General features: G+C 37.5%; 1 protein-coding gene and 1 pseudogene across 4 annotated transcripts in view; both read right to left on the bottom strand.

Moving 5' to 3' along the window:
* LOC139965616 (glyoxylate reductase/hydroxypyruvate reductase-like) overlaps positions 1-17,312 on the bottom strand; it is a 36,178-nt gene extending 18,866 nt beyond the window's left edge. The window contains exons 1-4 of one of the 4 annotated variants that reach the window (XM_071968165.1): positions 16,176-17,312; positions 6,988-7,015; positions 2,478-2,886; positions 1,285-1,459 (exon numbers count right to left, since the gene is read on the bottom strand). In XM_071968165.1, coding sequence (XP_071824266.1) covers positions 1,285-1,459; positions 2,478-2,886; positions 6,988-6,990 — 587 coding nt within the window. In that variant the 5' untranslated portion in view covers positions 6,991-7,015; positions 16,176-17,312. Of the gene's footprint in view, positions 1-1,284; positions 1,460-2,044; positions 2,338-2,477; positions 2,887-6,987; positions 7,121-16,142 lie in introns of those variants that run through there. The other 3 variants (XM_071968166.1, XM_071968164.1, XM_071968167.1) reach the window with 3 other exon arrangements.
* On the bottom strand, positions 17,087-17,300 carry LOC139965863 (U2 spliceosomal RNA; annotated as a pseudogene).
* Positions 17,313-17,941: the final 629 nt, after the last annotated feature.

Here is a 17,941-nt window from a genome sequence, read left to right on the forward strand (position 1 = left end):
CCATGTAAAATAAACACAAATATACCAATAAACTATGCACAAACACACTATGTAAACTATGAATAAACAAACCATGTAATTTATACACAAACAAACCATGTAAATTGTGCACAAATAAACCATGTAAACTATACACAAAACATCATGCAAAGAGAGAAACCATTTAAACTATAAATAAGAACAAGAAAGCTAGTTGTTTTGTGAGTTCTTGCCATATAAGTTGCTCAATATTCCACATACCTGACTTGATGTAGAGCAAGTGAGTTAAATTTGTCCAAGAATTAAGTGAGAACCAGAAAAGATTACAGATGTTCATCTCTTATTTGTAGTACACTCTGGTGGGTATAAACCAACAAATTTACTGATCAGGATTGTTCAGTATATAATTTTTATTCCAAAATGTTTCATTATCCAGAAAGAACAGTCTTCCTAGGTGAAATATTGACACATATATAGATGTATGAGCAAAATTACATTTTCTCATTTTGAGCTATAAAATCAGACCTGCACCAACCATCCCTTTAATAGTTGTAACTAATGAATGGAAGTTACATCACATTGTTCATACACTGTGAATATGTTCACAACTCACTGCCAAAGCAAAACTCATCTAGAATAAAATCACAAGAGAAATAAGGCCAATTAGGAGACCATTTGGGACAACCTGTTGACCCTTTCAGCCAATTTTAAGCCAATTTGAGATGACCTGTTGACCCCTTGAAGCTCAGGCTTGTCCCACTCTGACCATTGCATCCAACACAAAGAGTATGAACTATTTGAAGGGGATTTCACTTCCTAGATGGCTATATATCATGCATAGCTGAAGATCTCTTGAGATCTATTTATATTGGGCGCCATTACTAAACTGAACTGAAATTGATGATACTATATTCACCAAAAGAAAATCATAGCATGGTAGGACTCACAGATTTAATTGCAGCGTTAAGTTTGGAGTTAACATGTTTACAAGGGTTACGTACTTTGACAGATGTTGACCTTATGTGACCTTTGACCTCTAACAATTTTGAAATGGTCTTGCACTCGCTATGTTAGTTCTACATACTAAGTATGAAGTTCAACAAAGATGTACTTTTTGATCTTTTAACTCAATAAGACCGATCCACACACCACGTACAGTATGAAGTTAATCCACCATGAACTTTTTGAGTTGCTGATAAGAATGGATGATGTTCTGACTACAAAGAAGCAGTGATAACCATTACTGGAATCATTACTGACATGTTATATTTCATATCAAACAAAATCCTAATGTACATAACTCACCTTTTCCTCCTGTTATGGTACAAAATTTTCATTCTAAATCCCTTAGCTCGTTCAGCAACTTGAATTCCAATGCTTCCAAGTCCAAAAATGCCTATGGTTGAGCCAGTGACTTCTCTACCCACGAAACGTGATGGCTCAGATATGATATCAACATTGTCTTTGTACTGAACGGCAGCTGTAGGAGAACACCAACAACAACAATCATGTTATAATCTAAATCCTAACAGAACAGAGCTCTCTCAGTATTGGAGTGATGGCAGGGTATTTAATCTATTCTTAGATTTATAGGTAACCAACGCAACTCTCAGTATTGGAGTGAAGGCAGTGTATTTAATCTATGTGTAGGTTCCAATGCAACTCTCTCAGCTTTGGAGTGATGGCAGGGTATTTAATCTATGCGTAGATTTATACGTAACCAACACAACTCTCAGTATTAGAGTGATGGCAGGGTATTTAATCTATGTGTATCTTTTGGGCAAAAATTCTTTGAAAATGACCTTTCATCCCCACCAATGATATGATGGCGACTGATAAGTCATTAATAAGCACCTACAACCAAGTAAGAGATTCAAGAAAGTGGAACTCAATGAGTAAGCCACAGCCTATGATGTATAGATTCTGAATATTACTTACAAATGACCTTTGGCCTCCACCAAACATAACAAGAAGTTTAGCCAACAAGACCTTCACAATAAGTATGACAACTTTGTCCACATCAAACACAGTTGCTTCCAACAACCAGTGAAAAGCATCAACATACCATGTATATGAGATTCAAAACAAGCTGGACTTTCCATATTTTGTCTCCACCAATCAATCCTACTCTAAGGCGTACTGCTCATTAACACATCCCTCCTGACTTTGAGATCACCAATACTGTACCTACTTGCTGAGCAAGTGTGCTTGTAAGGTTGTCAGGTTTTGGCCATTTGTGACGTCTAAAACCCTGGACCATCAATGAGAACAGCAGCTGAGAAATCACTAAGGGCCATCTATATGTGTGTACCAAGTTAGGAGTTTATGCACACTGGACAATGTAAGCTATGTACTGCGCAATTGCAACAGAGGTTTCACATATCACTCATACACACGCACCCACCCATGCACGCATGCCCTCACCATCACCTACATCCCCAGTTTGCCTTCAGTGTGGCATCAGTATTGTAAAGCAGCATTAAGTTTAACAACCAAACCTTCCACTATTCTCCTGGAGACAGCTAGCAACAATGCAATCGCTGCATCAGCACAGGCATCTGACTGCACATCTGGAAGATATGACGCCCTGATTCCACGTTCTTTAAGCATTTCTAAGTCAAGAGCTTCATATCCAACAGATAATAAGGTGATAACCTTGAGGTTTGGCATAGACATAAGCAGCTCTCTATTGATCACAATAGGCATGACAGGAAATAAAAAAATAAATCCCACAATGTCTTTTCCATACTTCTCGCGATCACTGTCAAACTTTTTAAAGGAGATCAAGTTGAAATGAGCTGCTAACTTCTTGATGTAAAATGTTGGAAAAGCTTCCTGGAGTGGCAGGAGGACACATTGCTTGTCAGTTTCAGACCGGGGTAGCTGCTGAGACTCTTTATGGTCACCCTGTTGATAATATAAGAATAGAGAAGATTTGAAAAAATTGTTTGATAATAATTGGCTTTACTACCATTGCATCCTTTAATGAACATCAGTATGGTTTTCGGAAAAACTATTCAACTTATCTTGCAGCTATCGACTTAATTGATAGTATATCATGTGGCTTAGCCTGATAATATGATGTCTACTGTTGGTATTTTTATTGATTTATCAAAGGCTTTTGATACCATTGATCATTCTATTTTATTAAAAAAGCTTCTTACTTATGGAGTACGTGGAATTTCCTATAACTGGTTTCAAAGTTATCTAAGTAATCGTATAAACTATGTTTATTATAACAGAGTTACATCTGCATTTATTCCATTTTTAATGTTGGTGTTCCAAAGGGTTCTATTTTAGGCCCACTTCTTTCTCTTATATACATTAATAATATTTCTCATTCTTCTAATAAGGGAAACTTTGTTCTATTTGCTGATTACACTACAATCTTATTTCAGAAGGATAATATAACTGATGCAATTCTAGAAGCCGAAAAAGAGTTTACTCATATGTTCTGGCTTAATGCAAATAAGTTGTCTCTGAATTTATTAAAAACTAATATTCTTATATTCGACAATAAATTACATGATACTACTAACATTCCCATCAATATAACTAATCTTAGTCTTAAAATAGTCTTAACTATATTTGATTTATTTAATTATCAGCGAGGTATTTTTATGTTTAAGTTTAATAATGGAAATCTTCCTCCTATTTACAACTCATATTTTCATTATAGATATAATATGCATCATTACAACACTAGATCGATGCATTCTCTAAACATTCCATATTCAAGAACTAGATTTAGACAGTCCCAGATTCTTTCAAGTGGTGTTACTCTCTGGAATTCACATCTAATATCACTGAATTTAATATTACTTTATATACTTTTAAAAAAAGGTTGAGGAAAAAATTGATGTCGACATCATATGTATGCAAATTTAGACCAAGCTTTAATGTTGCTGTTATTCTTTTGTAATTAGCACATTGCTAATTATTTTCTTTATTTCTTTTCCTTTCTTTGTTGTAGGGGTCAGACTCGAAAAGCTTTGCTCATTCTGACTCCTCTACCCATCATATGTATATATATATACTGATTATTGCAAATCATTTATTATATAAGTATATTAATTTACTAATAATCATGTTATAAAATATAAATTAATGATGATGGTACAAATAAACTTGAACTTGAACTTAAATCCTGGTTCCACTTGTACCCCCTGCCTAACCCATGCATTGCCCTTCCTAGCTTATGTTCCTTCTGTATTAGTTAGGCTCTCTATTATATTCTTGATCCTTCCAGGATTCAGCCTCTTACCTCAGTTTCAATTTCACTCCATCTGTTGCATATAGGCAGCCTACAACAGTCTTTAACCACTTATACTCACTGCCTGAGATAGACACTGTGTTCATGTTATGTTAGTATGTTTCATATCAAATATTCTAGGAAGAAAAATTGAAAATTTTTGAATTGGATTTCTAACATGTGGAAATAATAGTGTGAAAATTGTCTGCGTGTCTGTATGTCTATACTTAGACACTAGTGTACAGTCAGTACATACATCTGCGGTCAATACCCACATCACAGTGTACTAACGATACAGCGATGGACATCTCAGTCAGGTCAAGCTAAAGATAACAATTAAGGTATCATGTTTCATAACTGTCTGCATTTTGTAGCGACACAAACAAAACTTCACTTGCAAACAACAGAAAGTTCACTTTTTCAGATGACCGCACGCTGTTTGGGGCGAGTCTTCAATTCCATTAAGTTAGACTGGTACTACTAGAATATAGGCTTCATAATTGTCTCACTTTCGTAATTGACGCACCTTCAAATATTACTAGCAACGATATAGCAGTTACATCTTTCATGAGTTTGCATCCATATCAGGCATGTGCTGTACAAATTGTGGTTTTGCCATCCTCCCCTCAGTTTTGCACGTATTTTTGGCATTTGGAAATCTAACTTGTTTAATACAGTGCAACTTGTATATCCGTTTGGGATTAATTTGGATCTCATTCATTACTTTCACCGGATTCAACCTTATCAACCTTAACTGACTGGTGTAAACATCTATATGGCTACGAGAACATAAACAAATACTGTTGTATAAAGCGTTGGACAACGGAACCTCGTTGAATACTTAATATAGTGTTCACAAGAAGCTACTCTTAATATTGTTGTTAAACCAACATTTTCTATGTATGAGGTATCACTTAGCTTTTCTAGGATAAACGAACCGCTGGGGTATTGAGTAAGCGTTACCGTGTAAAACAAAATGTATGTAGAAACACTTGTTAATCTTGTGCAAATGGTTTGAACAACGTTGCGTATTACCTGAACTACATGCTATAACCTGGTTAATATTTTAAATCAAAGGTACTGATAATTTAGCCTTATACACATACTTATTAAAGGAAGGCGAAACTTTGAAGAATTACATTTATTATCAAGCTTGAATGTGTTGTTGAATTTCTTGTTCTGTGTCTTTATATTGGTGGGACAGCCTCTATTCGAACACGCCAAATTGTACCCTACTCTTGTAAGTGACACACTAAACATAACCAACATTACCTCAACATGATACCTCTACTCTCTGGGACCTGACCTGTCTGAGCTTCAAAGCTCAGAGCATAGCAAACAGCATCCAGAGTCAATACTTACTCTTAACTTATCGACAAATGTGTCAATTTCGGGGTATGAAAGAACTTGACATAGCAAAAATTTTGTGATCAAATTCTACTCAATTGTACTTTGCTAGGCACAGAATGTAAGGCTTATTTAGGTAGTTCGGGAACGGTAAGCCGGGCCTTACACTGATAACGTCTAACCGAGTGTGAAACAGGAAATAATAAGGGAAAAGCGGGTACTTGATAAATATATATCTTCTTTGATTGATTCTGAATAAAACTATACTTTGGATAATTAAAATGTACAGAGCCCGAAGTCTACAGACGTAAATATAATTAGGGAGCCTACTGTTCTACGTCCGTAGACTTTGGATGATAAACTTAAACTCCCCGATATGTCTTTATGAGACACTTAAATCCCTGATTCCAAAATAACAAATTACGACGCGATGCACAGGGCACACGCTCTGCCCTTGAACCCGATTGGTCTAAACTTATAACTCACCCCTCACCAAACTCTTGATTGGTTGAGTGCCAACCTGATATGCAGATGAGCACATGCAAATGGGCACTCAACCAATTTGAACCAGTTTGGCTGTCTTCCAACCCCGAATCATTTAAAACAAACATACGCTTCTAATAGCGCGAGATTCATATCCCGCCACACCACAGCGCAAACCACCAATGCGCGAGCCATGGGTGACGTCATAATAACCATAACAAACTAGGATAAGCTTCACAAGAACAATAAATATCTCGAGATCATTACATTTCTGAGGAACTACACATCTGAAAATGCATACTGTTGAGTGATTTGGATTTTTCCTTGATAAACATGGTTGATCAAATCCTTAAAAGGTGTGAATTAGACTTGCGCAAAAAGAAACGTTTTGCTTGTGTCGCTACAAAATGCAGAGAGTAATGAAACGTGATACCTTAATTGTTATCTTTAGCTGGACCTGAGATGTCCATCCCTATATAGTTTGTATACTGTGCTGTGGGTATTGACAGCAGAGCTGTACTGACTGTACACTAGTGTCTAATTACAGACGGTAGCAAGCTGTGTGTGCATTTTCTGGGATCGATGGTGGTGTTTAACACTTCTGTTACACCTCATTCGAAACTAGGTCAAATTACCGGCATTAGTCGTTTCTGTTTGCGCAAATCTTCACACCCATTAAAATTAAGTGCGTCAATTATGAGCCCACCTTGCTACTACTACTAGTTACTAGTACTAGCTCTACGTAAATAGGCTGGTATAAAGTATAAGCTACCCATAGACTCTATGAAGCTACCACACTTTGAACAGTTTGAGACTATGTGAGTAATACAAGTAATTAGTATTGGCCAGGTTTGGGTACGTTTACGTAAATCTGATCCAAGGACAATACAGCGAGCGATCTAGCCTAGATACCATACCATACTTACCATATTATTGCTTCCAAACGATGTAGCATTGAGTTGAAATCAGCAAGTTCACATTTCGAAGTACATTGCTCATTACCATTGCAAAACAAGTTAGGCTAAAAAATGTTCCCCTGCGTGCACATAGCGCATCGTGGTTAACAAAGGTCAAGTGTGAGTCTGTCATCTCTGGGAAATAGGTCGCGATCCCAATTGTGCGTCCGACCGTTCGGAGAAATTCATCTTTTCAGTCACCTACATATATGACCAGGGAGCTGTAACAGACGATTCAAAGACCCCACTGGAGGCTAATATGGGGCTGCATGCAGGGACGTAGCTAAGGCCTGATGATTGGGGGTGTAGTGGCTGAAATTCCAACTGGATGGGTTTTGGAGTCAGAAAATTCCGACTGCTGCCTTGTAACCCCCCCCCCCCCCCCGCACTCATCGTCAACGATACGGTCAGTGTCAGTCAGACACCCCATCTTTAGCGACTGCACTTTTGTTTCGAACTTTTTCAATACATTTGTACCTTATGGGGCAAAGTTTTTGCTTATGTTGATGGTACTTTTAAACTTCCGTAGATTAGCATTTAGTGTTTTAATTGTATACCATAGAGACAATGTATATACCAACGTCGTAGCCAGGAATTTGAAAGGGGAAGCACTTTTTGCGATTGATATGGGGGAGGGGTCTAAGGGGAGGGGGTGTCCGAGATTTTTTTTGAACAATTGAAGGTTCTTAGATCCGATCTGGTGCAATTTGTTGCCAGTTTCATCATTATCATATGATATCATATTATCAGCAGATTTTGTTTCCTGTTTGAATTCTTTTACATGTTCTTTTACATAATATATCAGAAAGACAAACATAGTGCTCTTTTACAATTTTTCCAGAAGGATGATTCTTGTTTATTGTCCAATGTCTGGACTTAAATACATTTGACGAACTTAATTGATGGACAATATAAACTTTCATATTTTGTAAGACAGCCAGATTTGCAGTGGCCTAAAAAAATATCGTTATCTCCGTGTATTAACAGTGTAATAATTGTTTATAGGAAGTGCGTATCACGTACGATTGCTAGCTTAGCTTTATAACATGCTGTTCGTGCAACAACTTAGGACGAATCATAGAACGGATGAGAACGAACTTGTCGTCGTCGTTGTGCATACGGTTCGTGACATTCCATCGAGTGAGGTTAGGTAGGCAATATGTATTTTATTACGCAGTGTCCAACTGTAGGTTTGAAATAGGCTATAGGCTAAATTTATCTAATTGCATCTGCCAAACTAAGTAAGTAGTTGGATCAGTAGGCCTGCATGTTATTACGATTATAATCGAGTTAACGGAGTTGACGAGTATTCAAGATCAAAAGAGCACTGACAAAATACCATGCTAAAAAACAACAGTTTTTAAACATTTTTTTCGACACTCAAAAGGGGGGGAGCAGTCGCTCCCCCCCCCCCTTTTGAGGTCAATTTTGATCGAAAATTTTATGTCACTCACAAATTACAAGAACATATGAAAATAAGAGTGCGACAGTCAGAAAAATTAGAGCGCGACAGTCGGAAATTCCGAATTGAAGCTGGCGACAGTCGGAAATTCCGACTGTCGCACTCAAATTTTCCAACTATCGTCATTTTTACCAAGATTGGGGGGGAGACACCCCCACACCCCCCTCTAGCGACGTCCCTGGCTGCATGTAGGCCTAGAGTCTTTAAAATCAAGAAAAATTACTACGATGATTATTACAAGTCTTTAAGTACGGAAGCGTAGAAGAGACATAACAATGACATTACACACCACTGCATTTTGTGGACCATCACTTCATGTCTTCGAACAATTTTTGATTGGATAATTATAATCATTGAGAAATTATTTTTGAAATTGTCCCATTATATAGGGGGATATTTGAAGCTACAGTACGAAATGTGTCCCGGAAATACTTAGGACGAACTTATGAAAGAATCATATACAGGCTCCAGGGGCGTAGCCAGTATGTAGCACTGTAGGCCCGGGCCTACACTTTTTTTAGCCAAGTTTACTTTTTTTTTAAACATCCATAACTCAAATCCATAAGCTTGCTGGACGAGTTTTAGAGCCTAGACAGGAAAAACTATTGAAATGAACGTAGCAAGAATATGGCTAAATTAGGTGACCTATTCTCTGTCATCTAGGCTGTCATTTCTATCGCGTACCGTTTTAATCAACACTCTACCCGCTGAAAAAGACTAGGATCTGATCTTGTCAGATTTGTAACTAGTTAATCTAGTTAGAACCCGTTTACGCAGATAATATTTCAGTTGAGAAACATTCCACAATCAAATAAGCTTATCGTTGATTAACAGACTTTATAGAGCTGCAGCACTGTTGTTACTGGCTTACTCTGTACATATACCTTGCTAATTTTAAATACATTATGTAGTATTGAATTAAGTACTTTTTTAACTCTTTTTTTGGGGGGGGGGGGGTTAAAGTGATATTGAATGATGTGTCTCAAGTTACTTTATAAGAGGCCAGGGAACCAAAATGAACACTCGGGAAGGGCCGTTTCCGGTCATCAGGGGGGTTTGTAAAACCAAAAATTTTCTTTTACGCTCCGTGCCAACTGATGGTGGCGATCCGCTCAGATAGTCGTGCCTACAACTTTGAAAATCCTTGCTACGCCCTGACAGCATACAAAGACTCCGGATGTGTGACCTGCTGAATTCACTTTGGCTTCGGCTTTGAGTACAACGTTTCCGTACGCTGCAGTGTTGGAAGAATCTAACCATATATATAGTAGATAAAAACCAGTGAAGTGCTGCACGAGCATAAGCTATAGAACTACATAAACGAGAGTCCGGCTACTTTGTCAAGCTGGCACTGTCGGCAAGTTAGCATATTAGAATGGCATCAAAATCACCCCACGTACTAAGACAACTACAGCCTATCGAGTATCGTCGATATACCTGTCTTTAATTGACATTTTGCTTTGCTATAAAGTTGGTTTTAAATACTATCTACTATTGAATTTTGTACGTCAAATAGTAATCTCAGATTTTTAATCTCCCGTCTTCATAGCTAATTAACCACTGAAATACCAGGCTATTCTCAGAGATATTTCCCCCAATTACAGAGCTACCAATCAATGTATGTCCTTGAGGCTCCTGATAAAGGTAAAGTTGATTGACGGCACTTACTGGTCTCACGATGTTTTTTTGAAAACAAAAGGGTCAAAATGTCAAAAAACGATCACTTTTGAATGATAACAAATTTTTGAAGACAATACAAGTCTACATGAACTCCTCTGGAAACGGTGGTTAGTTGATGCAGACTGTTTTCTGTACTAAAAAAAAAAGCTATGGGAAGCTCTCTTGTGTATTCCTATCTCTAGCTATGACTTTCTACAAAACATTGTTTGGCAGCATGCATATTTGATTGGTTCGGAGTTATGCGGGTAGTATGTTCTGCACTAGTCTTGTTCTACCCACGTCTTTATAATCTAGCCAATTGGCTAGATTATAAAGATATGGGTAGAAGCTTTACTCTGCACATGTTTACCTAACCAAGTTTACATTTACATTATGGTATACAGAGTATAATAGGATGGTTTATAAAAGGACTTAAATTGCTAAAAATATATATGCGCACAAATTTTCATCGTTTGCTTGGTTAATTGGGAAATTAGATTAATAGTGTCCCGGAATTGTACCTTGCTTTAATGCACTATCCATGATCCTTCCCAAAGCTGTAACAATGCCCAGAAAATATTCACAAAAAGAATGCCTGTTTCTAAATAATGAAGTAATCGTGATCTTAAATATATCAGAGACCAAAAACAAATATGGCTTACAAGTTTTGTTGACTATAAAAGGAAAGTTCCCGTCTAATTTCCAGCAGAGTCACCTTTTTAAGGCCAATAAGTGGATGAAAGTTATAGAGAAATTTAGTATACCAGTTCAAGATACACATCTCTTCCCATGCTGAACTACACCATACATCAGATGCTATATGATCAATTTGGTGTTAATTTCACCAGTATCAGTCACTTTGAAACCAGTTAAAGCAAGCACAAATATTGGGGCCACAAGTGATTAAATTAAGGGCAAACAATATATTCACATTCTTTCATGTCTGATCAAGCCAATTGGCTAGATTATAAAGATGTGGGTAGAAGCTTTACTCTGCACATGTTTACCTAACCAAATTTGCATTTACATTATGGTATACAGAGTATAATAGGATGGTTTATGAAAGGACTTAAATTGCTAAAAATATATATGCGCACAAATTTTCATCGTTAGCTTGGTTAATTGGGAAATTAGATTAATAGTGTCCCGGAATTGTACCTTGCTTTAATGCACTATCCATGATCCTTCCCAAAGCTGTAACAATGCCCAGAAAATATTCACAAAAAGAATGCCTGTTTCTAAATAATGAAGTAATCGTGATCTTAAATATATCAGATTCCAAACACAATTATGGCTAACAAGTTATGGTGACTATAGAAGGCAAGTTTCCGTCTAATTTACAACAGAGTCACCTTTTTAAGGCCAAGAAGTAGATGAAAGTTATAGAGAAATTTAGTATACCAGTTCAAGGTACACATCTCTTCCCATGCTGAACTACACCATACATCAGATGCTATATGATCAATTTGGTGTTAATTTCACCAGTATCAGTCACAAGTGATTAAATTAAGGGCAAGCAATATATTCAAATTCTGTCATGTCTTATCTAGCCAAGGCTAGATTAAAAAGATGTGTGTAGAAGCTATACTCTGCACATGTTTACCTAACCCTGTTTCAACATTTACATTATGGTATACATGTGTATGATAGGATGGTTAATAAACGGACTTTAATTGCTAAAAATATATGCGCAAAAATTTTCTTTTAAATGACAGCTTTAGTCAATATCTCCCTTAGTTAGTTCTATTCTTCATCTATGTAGGTTCATTGATGGTTTGATTCGATTCAGTATCCGATAGATTGAAATACAAGTTTGTTAGCCCCATTACTTTGTACATACATTAAAATTTGGTGACCGGACAACTCCCCCCTGGACAATTACCCCCCGGACAATTACCCCCCAGACAACTCCCCCCTGGACAATTACCCCCCGGACAATTCCCACCCAGACAATTCCCACCCCGGACAGTTCCCACCCCAGACAATTCCCCCCCGGACAATTCCCATCACGGACGACTTCCCCCCGGACAATTACCCCCCGGTCAATAACCCTCCCGGACAATTTCCCCCCGGACTATTCTCCCCCCCCCCCCCCGGACAATTTCCCCCTGACAATAGCCCAAAGAAAATTGTCAATCGGGAGCACCCAATTGGGACGATTTTATAACGCTAAGTACCAATAAAAACTGTGCGTGTGAACGATATTATTTTATATTAGCATAACCAACAGGTCCAACTCACTTGAGAAAAAATATTCACGAAGTTAAAGATACGAACAACGCGTACCTTTGTGCGAGATTCTCGTGCATTAGTGATATATTTATTTATTTCCGCTTTCTGTGTGTAAACCATGTCTGCCCTGTAGAGACTGACTTTCGCTTAATTTTTTTCAACATAAAGGAGTGAGATATGGGTTTACTTTGGTCTACTTACATAGAGATCTGAATAACCACTTCCGTCCTGTCACGCTACCAATGTAATAATTTTGCAATGTAGAAAACATACGACCACAGTTGAATTGAAAAGCTTAAATAGCAAAACGACTGTAGTTTAGGGACAAAGTACCAAAACACTTTCTTGTTTCGCGTGCATTGTGTATACTATAGCTTAACTGACACAATGATAATATTTTGGGCGTCAATTTGGTAAATTTTTGGAAAAAAGAGATTTGGTACGCTTCGCGCGCACAAGCTGCATTGATGCTGTGAGAATTAATTACTCCTTGCACATGTATGTTAGCTAGATAATCTTAACATTTTCTGCGCACTTCGCGCGCACTTTAGCTGCATTTGTTTCCGGGTAGAGGCTTTTATTTGAATCTTTTTTATGCCTTGCCAGAGGCAACAGGAATTGTTACGATTGCCATCGAAACCAAAACTGAAATCTCCTTAGCCCCGCCTACATCGGCTGTCAATCAATCGTCGAAATTTCCGAGGAAGGGGATTGTCCGGGGGGAAATTGTCCGGGGAGAAATTGTCCTGGGGGCAATTGTCATGGGTGGGAATTGTCCGGAGTGGGAATTGTCCGGGGGGCAATTGTCAGGGTTGGCAATTGTCCGGGTGGGAATTGTCCGGGGGGGCAATTGTCAGGGTTGGCAATTGTCCGGGTGGGAATTGTCCGGGGGGCAAATGTCAGGGTTGGGAATTGTCCGGGCGGGAATTGTCCGAGGGGGAATCGTCCGGGGGGTAATAGTCCGGGGGGAAATCGTCCAGGGGGAAATTGTCCGGGAACCTAAAATTTACTTATAATTCCAAACAATGGGTGGAACAATTCATGAAAATGCCTCAAAATACAAAATCAATGTTTCCTTGTTTCACTGCAGCAATTGAACATTAGTTGCAGCTCTAGGAATATATTTTGATTCAACAAGAATGCCTTCTTTATAAGCCTTCCTAACCAGTGCATCGTTAGCTTGGCTAATGAAGAAATTAGATTAATAGTGTCCCGGAATTGTACCTTGATTTCATGTACTATCCATGATCCTTCCAAATCTGTAACAACGCCCAGAAAAGCTTCACAAAAAGAATGCCTGTTTCTAAATAATGAAGTAATCGTGATCTTAAATATATCAGAGACCAAAAACAAATATGGCTTACAAGTTTTGTTGACTATAGAAGGAAATTTCCCGTCTAATTTCCAGCAGAGTCACCTTTTTAACACCAAGAAGTAGATGAAAGTTAAAGAGAAATTTAGTATACCAGTTCAAGATACACATCACTTCATGCTGAACTACACCATACATCAGATGCTATATGTTCAATTTGGTGTTAATTTCACCAGTATCAGTCACTTTGAAACCAGTTAAAGCAAGCACAAATATTGGGGCCACAAGTGATTAAATTAAGGGCAAACAATATATTCACATTCTATCATGTCTGATCAAGCCAATTGGCTAGATTATAAAGATGTGGGTAGAAGCTTTACTCTGCACATGTTTACCTAACCAAGTTTACATTTACATTATGGTATACAGAGTATAATAGGATGGTTTATAAAAGGACTTAAATTGCTAAAAATATATATGCGCACAAATTTTCATCGTTAGCTTGGTTAATTAGGAAATTAGATAAATAGTGTCCCGGAATTGTATCTTGATTTCATGTACTATCCATGATCCTTCCCAAAGCTGTAACAATGCCCAGAAATTCTTCACAAAAAGAATGCCTGTTTCTAAATAATGAAGTAAAAGAAACATGACTATTTGAGTACCATTCTTGAACAAAGCATCAGTGTTTAGGCCTTGAGCAAGTCTTCACAACCTTTAAGGATTTGATCAACATGAATGTTTATCAAGGAAAAATCCAAATCACTCAACAGTATGCGTTTTTCAGATGTGTAGTTCCTCAGAAATGTAATGATCTCTAGATATTTATTGTTTCTGTGACTAGCAAAGTACAATTGAGCAGAATTTGATCACAAAATGTTTGCTGTGTCAAGTTCTTTCATACCCCCCGAAATTGACACATTTGTCGATAAGTTAAGAGTAAGTATTGACTCTGGATGCTGTTTGCTATGCTCTGAACTTTCAAACTCAGACAGGTCAGGTCCCAGAGAGTAGAGGTATCATGTTGAGGTAATTTTGGTTATGTTTAGGGTGTCACTTGCAAGAGCAGGGTACAATTTGGCATGTTTGAATAGAGGCTATCCTACCAATATAAAGACACAGTACAAGAAATTCAACAACACATTCAAGTATAAGCTTGATAATAAATGTAATTCTTCAAAGTTACACAAAGTTTCGTCTTCCTTTAATTAATATGTGTATACGGCTAAATTATCAATACCTTTGATTTAAATATTAACCAGGTTATAGCATGTAGTTCAGGTAATACGCAACGTTGAAACCATTTGCACAAGATTAACAAGTGTTTCTACATACATTTTGTTTTACACTGCCACGCTTACTCAATACCCCAGCGGTTCGTTTATCCTAGAAAAGCTAAGTGATACCTCATACATAGAAAATGTTGGTTTTACAACAATATTAAGAGTAGTTTCGTGTGAAACACTATATTAAGTATTCAAAATTAAACAACGTTCTGTTGTCCAACGCTTCTCAGTATTTGTTTATGTTCTCGTAGCCATATATATATATATATTTATTTATATATATTGTGGTAAAACCACAATTTGTACAGCACATGCCTGATATGGATGCAAACTCATGAAAGATGTTTACACCAGTCAGTTAAGGTTGATAAGGTTGAATCCGGTGAAAGTAATGAATGAGATCCAAATTAATCCCAAACGGATATACAAGTGCACTGTATTAAACAAGTAAGATTTCCAAATGTCAAAAATACGTGCAAAACTGAGGGGAGGATGGCCAAACCACAATTTGTCCAGCACATGCCTGATATGGATGCAAACGCATGAAAGATGTAACTGCTGTATCGTTGCTAGTAATATTTGAAGGTGCTTCAATTACGAAAGTGCGATAATTATGAAGCCTATCCAAGTAGTACCAGTCTAACTTGAAGGCATTGAACACTCGCCCCAAACAGCGTGCGGCCATCTGAAAAAGTGAACTTTCTGTTGTTTGCAAGTGAAGTTTTGTTCGTGTTGCTACAAAATGCAGACAGTAATGAAACGTGATACTTTGTTATCTTTAGATGGACCTGAGATGTCCATCGCTGTATATCCTTTATACACTCGATGTGTATATTGAACGAAGATGTATGTACTGACTGTACACAAGTGTCTTATTACCGACGGAAGCAAGCTGTGTGTGTATTTTCTGGGATCGATGGTGATATCTAACACTTATGTTACACCATATTCGAAACTAGGTCAGATTACCGGCATTAGATGTTTCTTTTTGGGAGAGTCTTCACACCCTTTAAAGGCATTGAAGACTCGCCCCAAACCGCGTGCGGTCAGCTGAAAAAGTTAACTTTCTGTTGCTTGAAAGTGACATTTTGTTTGTGTCGCTACAAAATGCAGACAGTAATGAAACGTGATACCCTAATTGTTATCTTTAGCCTAGATACCATACCATACTTACCATATTATTGCTTCCAAACGATGTAGCATTGAGTTGAGTTGAGTTGAGTTGGAAAATAGGTTGCGATCCCAATTGTGCGTCCGACCAAAACTAATCAAGAAAAATTACTACGATGATTATTACAAGTCTTTAAGTACGGAAGCGTAGAAGAGACATAACAATGACATTACACACCACTGCATTTTGTGGACCATCACGTCATGTCTTCGAACTATTTTTGATTGAAGAATTATAATCACAGAGAAATTATTTTTGAAACTATCCCCTTATATAGGGGGATATTTGAAGCTACAGTACGAAATCGTATACAGCATACATAGACTCAGGATGTGTGACCTGCTGAATTCACTTTGGCTTCGGCTTTGAGTACAACGTTTCCGTACGCTGCAGTGTTGGAAGAATCTAACCATACATATATATATATATATAGTAGATACAAAAATCAGTGAAGTGCTGCACGAGCATAAGCTATAGAACTACATAAACGAGAATCCGGCTACTTTGTCAAGCTGGCACTGTCGGCAAGTTAACACATTATGGCATACATCATATAATGAGAAAGCAAATCACCCCACGTAGTAAGACAACTACATCCTATCGAGTATCGTCGATATACCTGTCTTTAATTGACATTTTGCTTTTCTATAAAGTTGGTTTTAAATACTATCTACTATTGAATTTTGTACGTCAAATAGTAATCTCAGATTTTGTATCTCCTGTCTTCATTGCTAATTAACCGGTGAAATACCAGGCTATTCTCAGAGATATTTCCCCCAATTACAGAGCTACCAATCAATGCATGTCCTTGAGGCTCCTGATAAAGGTAAAGTTGATTGACGGCACTTACTGATCTCACGATGTTTTTTTGAAAACAAAAGGGCCAAAATGTCAAAAAACGACCACTTTTGAATGATAACAAATTTTTGAAGACAATACAAGTCTACATGAACTCCTCTGGGAAAGGTGGTACTTTTTAAGAAAAAGTCACCCAGGAAAGAACCTGGGCACGAAAACCAAACTACCAAACGACTGATCCGCTCTCAGCCCCAGTCCCCTTGCATCGGGACTGTGACTGTGTGATCATCGTCAGGTGTGTATCACCATTCCCGAAGGGAACAGATACTACACATGATCTTAGCCAAAAGGCCGAGAAGCTCTGGGAAAGGTGGTTAGTTGATGCAGACTGTTTTCTGTACTAAAAAAAAAGGCTATGGGAAGCTCTCTTGTGTATTCCTATCTCAAGCTATGACTTTCTACTAAACATTGTTTGGCAGCATGCATATTTGATTGGTTCGGAGTTATGCGGGTAGCATGTTCTGCACTAGTCTTGTTAAGACCCTAGTATGAACAGCCTATATAGTGAACCTTTCTTTTTCACAAAGCTATTTCCCGTATCTATATACACTGTAAAAAATTTCTCTGTATATTTACAAAAGAAAAGCTGTCAATTAGTTTCCATCTGTTTTTTCATCAGTGTACAACAGCAACTGTAAATGCACAACTACGGTTTGTGTAGAAACAGATTCACTTCTATTTATTCAGGTAGAATTTTATGTGGCAACATGGAAAAAGTGATGTAACATTCAAAATACCCTTTGTATATTGGTCGAACTTTTTTCGTTTCTAGACAGAATGTTTCCGTTAATTTACCAAATAACAGTTTGTATACACGGTAAAAAGTTGTGGTTGAAAGTAAAAATTATTTATTCAAATGAAGCTGCTATATATGGGTAAAGTAATTTGTGATCCTGGGCGAATCATATGTGGAGAGGAATTTGTTGTACATGAAAGAGATTTAG

Source organism: Apostichopus japonicus, chromosome 3, assembly GCF_037975245.1.
Source record: "Apostichopus japonicus isolate 1M-3 chromosome 3, ASM3797524v1, whole genome shotgun sequence".
Lineage (NCBI taxonomy): Eukaryota > Metazoa > Echinodermata > Holothuroidea > Aspidochirotida > Stichopodidae > Apostichopus > Apostichopus japonicus.